This window comes from Rhagoletis pomonella, unplaced genomic scaffold (assembly GCF_013731165.1).
Source record: "Rhagoletis pomonella isolate Grant_MI unplaced genomic scaffold, Rhpom_1.0 Rhpom_scaffold_00002, whole genome shotgun sequence".
NCBI classification, from domain to species: domain Eukaryota; kingdom Metazoa; phylum Arthropoda; class Insecta; order Diptera; family Tephritidae; genus Rhagoletis; species Rhagoletis pomonella.
In genome coordinates, this window is record NW_023458556.1 from 110,927,099 (window position 1) to 110,934,737 (window position 7,639).

At 34.9% G+C, this 7,639-nt stretch overlaps 2 protein-coding genes across 2 annotated transcripts; one reads left to right on the forward strand and one right to left on the reverse strand.

The window, feature by feature from the left end:
* Nucleotides 1-1,692: 1,692 nt before the first annotated feature.
* Nucleotides 1,693-3,985, forward strand: LOC118756972 (peptidoglycan-recognition protein LE-like). The gene is given in 6 exon segments (XM_036491704.1): nucleotides 1,693-2,076; nucleotides 2,227-2,340; nucleotides 2,399-2,463; nucleotides 3,503-3,638; nucleotides 3,641-3,716; nucleotides 3,853-3,985. Coding segments are annotated over 6 exon segments (816 nt in total). The 5' UTR covers nucleotides 1,693-1,784.
* Nucleotides 3,986-6,477: 2,492 nt separating this feature from the next.
* On the reverse strand, nucleotides 6,478-7,175 carry LOC118756979. The gene is made up of 3 exons (XM_036491710.1): nucleotides 6,881-7,175; nucleotides 6,667-6,823; nucleotides 6,478-6,599 (listed from the first exon to the last, which is right to left on the reverse strand). Exons 1-3 carry the CDS (start codon nucleotides 7,001-7,003, stop codon nucleotides 6,478-6,480), a joined length of 402 nt encoding a protein of 133 aa, XP_036347603.1. The 5' UTR covers nucleotides 7,004-7,175.
* Between the last annotated feature and the right edge of the window lie 464 nt (nucleotides 7,176-7,639).

The following is a 7,639-nucleotide window of genomic DNA, read 5'->3' on the forward strand; positions in this document are numbered from 1 at the left end:
TAGCTTTAATATTTACTGATTTATCGAGGATTTCGTATTTTTCTAAAATACCGTTTTATGGGATGTGGGCGTGGTTATTGTCTGATTTTAAAAATTGGTATGTTGTAGCAGGACCAACAACTGTGCCAAGTTTGGAAGAAATTGGTGCAGCGGTTACCAAGATATACACATGTAACCATAAGTAGGCGTGGCTACGCCCATTTGCCAAAATTTTTTAATCTTCTTATTTTTCGTCTAAAACTCATTGTAAATATCAATTTTGAGTGAATTATCTTCAGTAGTTACTAAAATATCGCACTTTTCGTATTTCTGAAAATTACCGTTATATGGGAGGTAGGCGTGGTTATTGTCCGATTTCGCCCATTTTCAATACCGTCCGTCCTATGCCCAAAAGAAGTCCGCGTACCAAGTTTCGTTAAGATATCTCAATTTTTACTCGAGGTATCGTGTGCACAGACGGACGGACGGACGGACGGACGGACGGACGGACGGACGGACGGACGGACAGACAGTCACCGCTTAATCGATTTCTCATTTCATTCTGATCATTTATGTATACATTTGTCTATATCTATCTCGATTCGTTTTGCCTGTTACAAACAACCGTTATGTGAACAAAGTTATAATACCCTTGTGCACAAGTGCGCTCGGGTATAAAAAAAAATTTGGCGGGACGAAGTTCGCCGGGTCTGGTAGTTTGTGTATAAAAATTGTTAATTTAGGCATAAATTCGCACATTTTTAGTTAATGCAAATAATAATTACCTCTTATGTGTCCAAAACGTGTTAAAAAATATAAGGCGTACAGTGTTTGTTTACATTCATTTTGTTTTTCTTTTCCTTTTTCAATTGATGAGAAGTCAAACGAAAATCAAATCAAGCAGTGTAAACGCCTTCAAATGACTGATTTCAAATCACGGATTTCAATGTAAATGTAATATTCAATTTTCCGCGTAATACAAATTTTGATACATCGTCGCTACCATGTCAAACTATCGAATGCAAAAGTCGTTACTTTTCAGGAGAGCACAGAAACTGTTGTAAAAAATGTTGTTGTCATTAGGAAAAAGTGTGGGATTCGACACTTTGTTAAAGCCAGTATCCTCTGCTTCTAAGAAGACTAGAAATTCGACGATTTGCCAACTTACGTATTATTCTAAAAGCATGTGCAAGGTATCGTTAATGAAAAAGCATTCTTGCACATTCGATAGTTTGACATGGTAGCGACGACATGACAAAGAGAAAATATATGTATATGTTTCTAGGCAGTGGGAGCTTTGATCGAAATATTGAAACGTTTTGGAGTCTAACAAGCTTAAGGAATAATGCTTTAAACGAACGATGTATAATGAGCTGACTGCATTCATTTTTAATCTACTTTACTAGCCTCGTACATGGCAAACATACTTTCGAGACTATGGAGGGGCAAAGGCACATAATCGCACACGTACGTAATACGACCCGTTAAGCTAGAAAAAAACAGAAAAGTGGGCGTGTTGTTTTCTAATTCTAATGGTACCTATACAAATTTTTGCGGCAAATTTATATTAGTTGCGTTCCAGATGCTTCACGATTTGAAGGTTTTTACAGGAAGTCGTTCCAGGTGACCACCTTCCATAAGGTTTATTAATGGAGAAAACAGCTGTTCCTGCAAATCGTGAATATCGTGAAGCATCTGGAACGCAACTATTGTAGGTGCTATGGAGGGCTAAGGGGTGAATTTTCGAAAAACGGGCCTTATTCTGCACTTGTTCCATTATTTTCTATTGCTTAGCTCCTACGGATATGGCTGTGGTCATAGAAAATCTACGTGAACTACTCAATTCCATAAATAGCGTGCAAACTTTGGAAAATGTGCACATTGAGAGCTCTTCAAATGTAAGAATCGGCAATGTCTCAAATATTAACGGCAACATACAGATTATACAACGTATTAAGAAGCGTTTGCCTGAAATATCACGACAAACTTCAACTGCATCAGTAGCCACACGGGGAAATGCAAGCGAATCGCTCTTAACGGAGGAAAGTGAAGAACAAGAGGAGCGTGTGAAACGTGACACATTCATAGATCGCATAAGTTAGTATACATATGTATGTAGCTATGGTATATCTAATCGCTTTGTGTACAATCGTTATATTCAACATGATGTAGCTTAATTGAATTTTGGCAAATCACATTTTTATGATTAGCCATAGCTTAAATTAATGTATTTCCTTAACTTTTAAGAGTATAAAATACCAAAGGAACTTTGCGCTGTTCTACCACGGAGCACTTGGCTGGCACAGAGGCCTATGGAAGATTACGATTATATACCGGAGCCCGTGAATTTGGTTATAATTTGTGAGCATATCGCATACTGCTTGTGAGAGTGTCATTTAATATATTTGTTCAATTGCAGCGCACACAGCCACATAAAGCTCCGAGAAACAAGCTATAAATGTGCGGTTCATACGTGACATTCAGGTAATGTAAAAGGCATTACAATAAGTAGCTATAAATGGACAATAGCTTAGTCTACTGACTGCATTACATGATTTAACCCTAGAATACTAACCTTATTTTTTATTCCTTTAATACTAACGTTCGCCTGTGAGGCTACTTTGAAAAAAAGTACAAATTTTGTCTTTTTAAAACCTTAAATTTATTTAAAAATGGACATAAACATATATGATATGTTTCTAAAGTAAAAAAAATAAAATAACTTAATAATTTTTTTAATATTAATAAAAATAATTCGTATTGGAATTTAACACATATTTTATCATCTTTTCGAGAGGGGTAATTAAAAAAAAAAAATATTTTAAAACGAACGAACTCCAACATTCCATAAATTATCCTAAAGGTATTCGTATTTACTTTCACACATAAAAGGAATTCATTGTTTATCTTTTCTATTGTGACTTGTACAAATGAAATCGACTTTTTTGTATCACATTGAGCCTTATGAATAAAAACTAAGCAACTAATTTTTCTTAAAATTTCAGACCTTTGACGTAAATTTATTTGAATAAATCAAGCAAAAGGTTTGAAATCTCAAGAAAAAGCAACTGCTTAGTTTATTATTCATAAGGCCCATTCACTGAAATCTTCTTCCAAATTGTCCTCACTATCGCTTCCATTCAACGATATTTCTTCCAACCATTTTAAAACTTGTTCTTCATAGGTACCCCTCTCGAAAAGTAAAAAAATAAGTTCAAAACCGAAAATAGCCAACAAACATGTTAAAAACTGAAATAAGTTCGTCTGTCAGGCGTCAAGAGGGCGTGGAACTCAGCCGCGCAAGGCCACTGTACAATGTGCGTCTGCTAACAACCTCGTACCACGCTAAACTGAGTTGGCGTGAACGCGTACTTTGATCATAAAAAGCGTTCCTGAAATATCGAGAGAAACCGAATTCGTTCCGCCTCACAGGCGAACGTTAGTGTTCTAGGGTTAATTTATCAGTACTTAGTCAATACAAACAAATAATTTGTAAAATGAAAATTTTTTGCCCCTTTTTCAGTGCTTTCACATTGAATCACGCGAATGGAATGATAGTGCTTACAATTTTCTGGTTGGATGTGATGGTAATGTGTACGAAGGACGTGGATGGGGTGTAGTGGGCGCTAACACAATCGGTTACAATTCGAAATCCGTAGGTAATGCATTATTGGCTGTTTTATGCGCGAATTACCAAGTGAGCCTGCGCTGAACGCATGCAAAAATTTCCTCATAAGGTTTGTTATTCCAAAAAAGGGTACCTTTTCAAACAAGTAGTATATGTGTATAATCGTTTTATTTTTTGGTTATCGTTTTATTTTTCAAACAAGTAGTATATGTGTATAATCGTTTTATTTTTTGGATTTGCTGCAGAGGTGTGGAGGAAGGGCACTTGGCACCTGATTATAAGCTTATCGCTCACTGCCAATGCCGTTCGACCGAGAGTCCCGGTCGTAAGTTGTGGGATCATTTTTATAATATTGGCGAAGAACTCGACAAAGAATAGAAAACTTACAAGACCAAAACATTGCCTTCCACATGTCTGTATTTTGAATTTAATTCTCTATTCATCATAAGCTATAAATTTTGATATAGTATTCTTATACGTCAATATGCATTTGTATTCAATGCATTTTATGTACCTATATTTTTATAAAATAAAAAGAAAGCAATTTTTATGTTTATCTTAAGAATTTTTTATTTATTGTTTTTCGTTCGAATGCAGAATCGGAAATTCTAGCACTACAAATGAAGTAGATAAACCATGGTGTTGTTGGGTTTTGCGGCTTAATGCGATAGTGTTCCGTAAGTAGAGCCTTCTTAGGCTTCTTCAACCGCGCGCCCTACGAAAATAAATTTATTAATTTTATTTGTATCAAATAAATGTACATATACACAAACAGACATAGATGTGCGATAAACTGAGAAACAAAATTAAACAGCGTAGTATTGATGGTTGTGGCTCATCAGTAGTCATATCGCAATATTAAAAAAGATTAAACGTTGAGTCAAATGACACATACAGTTATTTATGAACTTTTCGTTTTTTTTTTAAGTGTAGGCAGTTGGCATGCTGAAACTCTCGATTATGCGTGAGCTTGGGAATTTTTTATAATTCGAAAATGCCATGTTAGTAATGTGCTAGGGGAGTCACTAATTACTTAACTTAAATATATTAAGATTATTGACAGCGTTGCCATTTTAGCCGTTTTCCGGCTAGATTTAGCCGGTTTTGATAGCAACTAGCCGGAGAAAATTCGATCTAGCCGGCAGCCGATTTGTTAGCCGGTTTGTAAAAAAAAGTTAGCCGTTTTTAGCCGATTTTACTATTTGCCTAATTTTCAGGTGCAAAAAGTAAACAAGTTGTTCGAAAGCAATAATGCAGACCCAATGAAGATTTTTAATGAACTCAATGTTTTACTTTCGCATCTATGCTCCCTAGTGGTTATTAGCGCGGACACATTTGATCCTATATCCTCCCCGTTGGAACTATACCTTGCTCCGTTTCCTCAGTTTTATCACAGTTTTGAATAGTATTTAAAAACAAAAGTAAGCACAAACGCTTTTGACCACGAAGCCGAGAAAATAATTCGAGAAAATGGTCGGTATTTTATTATCACTTTAATAAAGGAATTACGCCAACGCCTCCCTACAAATATTGCCACACTAAAAAAAATTGACTTTTGTCGGTTGGAAATGCATTAAGAGTAATTAAACCAAAAGTATTTGTTCAACTACAGCAACAAAAACACAAATATAATGCCGACGAAATAACATCCATAGAGATGCAATAGCAACGGTTAACGTTACATACCTGGAGTAATTTAGACTCAACTGTAAATTTTTGGGCCGAAGTTTATCAATTTCGAAATGCCCTAGGAGAAAACCCTTTTGCTAACCTTTGCAACCTAGTTTTTAGTTTTCTTGTTTTGCCTATAAGTAATGCAGAAGTAGAGCGAATATTTAGTTCAATGAATATAATAAAAACTAAGCAAAGAAATCCAATGTGTGTTAAAACGTTAAACGCTATTTTATATATAAGATACGGTTTAAAACGTGAAGAAAAATGCTGCCATAATTTTACTGTAGATGACGATCTCTTAAAGTTAATGAATTCAGGTGATATATACAATAGTGATTCATTTGATGATGAGGAATATACACTCGATATAAATTAATGGTGTTAATTAGTCTTTCGTTTCTTGCGATTTATTTAAATAAAGCATATGGATTTTCACTAAAACATTTTAGCCGTTTTTAGCCGCTTTTTTTTGCCAATCTAGCCGGTCGGCCCAAAAAGTTCTGGCAACACTGATTATTGATCGATCATTTGGAAGGAATACTTTTTTAAAGCAGGATCCTGTCGTGCTCGTTCTTATAAGTTCGGTTTTCATTCATGATGTAAGTTTTAGTCAGAGGTGAGCAATCAAGACTGACGACGAAATCAATCACAGCTGAGCAATCAAACCTGATGTAGAAAGCGTTCAAAGCTGAGTGATCAGATCTGATGTAGAAAACAATCAAAGATGAGGGATCGAACCTGATGTAGAAAACAATCAAAGATGAGGATTCAGGCCTGATGTAAAAAACAATCAAAGGCGAGGAATCAGGGGTGATGTTAAGATCCATCAAATTAAAATATTACACGAATAAATTACTAAATGTTACATAAAAATACAAATAAATATTACATAAATTCATTCATATTTCTACAAATTTGCGATTTTTTTTATTTAAACGAACAGTATAACTTGTTTCGCACAAAGTTTCAAAATTTAATTTTTGTTTGGTTTTTGCTGTATGTAAACCATATTTTTATACAAATTAACGGAACAAATTATGTTAAAAAATGTTGCATTAATTGTGAAAAAATCTGTGGCAATACTTGTTTCATTAAAAAAAATTTTTAGCTATAGCTTCATGCTAGTAGTAAGTTAATGTTGAAAAAAGGGGTTGAAAAGAATAAAAACTAATTAATTTTTAACTTTAAATTTAAGTTTAATGAGCCTCCTTCTTCGACTTCTTTGCAAATTTTTTTTGCGACATCCGGTGATGGCTAAGTTCCACTGCTTTTTTAACGCCTCGTTCAAAATCGAAACTTCCTTGTAGTTTGAAGATTTCTAAATGAAACAATGAATACATGTATTACAAAATTATAGTTTATGATACTCAATTGAAAATACTTACCTCGTAGAAAGGAATCAAACAGCTTAAGCTTGACCAAGGCCTGCTTTTCGCATCTGCCATCCCAGTTGTAGGCGCCCATCAATTTATCCGTAAAAATCTGTCTGACGACGGACGGAACATCTTCGGAAACCCCTTTAATTTTATGCAGGTGTGATGTCTACAGATTTTAAAATTAAGTAAAAACTATAACATTTTAAATTTTCACCTCAATTACCATTGCCCGCGCGTACTCCGGTATTTTAAGATTGTCCTCCACATTTAACACTGCTATTGAGGTCTGGAGAGGCAATGCACTCGCAACATCGTCCATATGCTTATCTCGCAGCTCTCCTGTCATTCGACAGACGGAATGTTCTACCTTCTTAATCGAGACTTTGCATTCCCGTAATAACTGGTGCTGCGCCGATGTTTCGCATTTGGGTGTGGACTATTGGAAATAAGTTTTTATTATTTTAATACAAATATAGGTAAATATATAGGTAGATATCTCAGAAATAACAAATTAAATGAAGCAATACTCACATTTTCCATAATATAATTCAATTACCATTTTCCCTAAGATATTTTGCTTCTGATGTAAAATTTGCCATGAAATCATTGATATTTTCTGGTTTCTTTAGTCCAGAAAAGCAACCTATTACAAAAGGTGTTACACTAGGAAAATCTACAAGTGCCCCCAGGATAGGCCATAAAACTCGATTAGAACTATTAAATAGTTTGACACCATCGACACCTACGTCAATTAAGACTTCTTCTCGCGCCTCTAAAAATCCGAATTCATCTGAAATAAAATGATGCTGAATACCTAAGTACAGAAACTCGCCATTTGGAATGGACTGAATATTAATTTTTTCCCGACTAGTTTTTAGGAGACTTTTAGCGGACAAAGGTAAGTCATTCATTCCAACTTTCCGAAGAGTTTTAAGTAAATCGTCAAGGGCGTTTTGAGAAATTTTATTTCTAATCGCCCAAG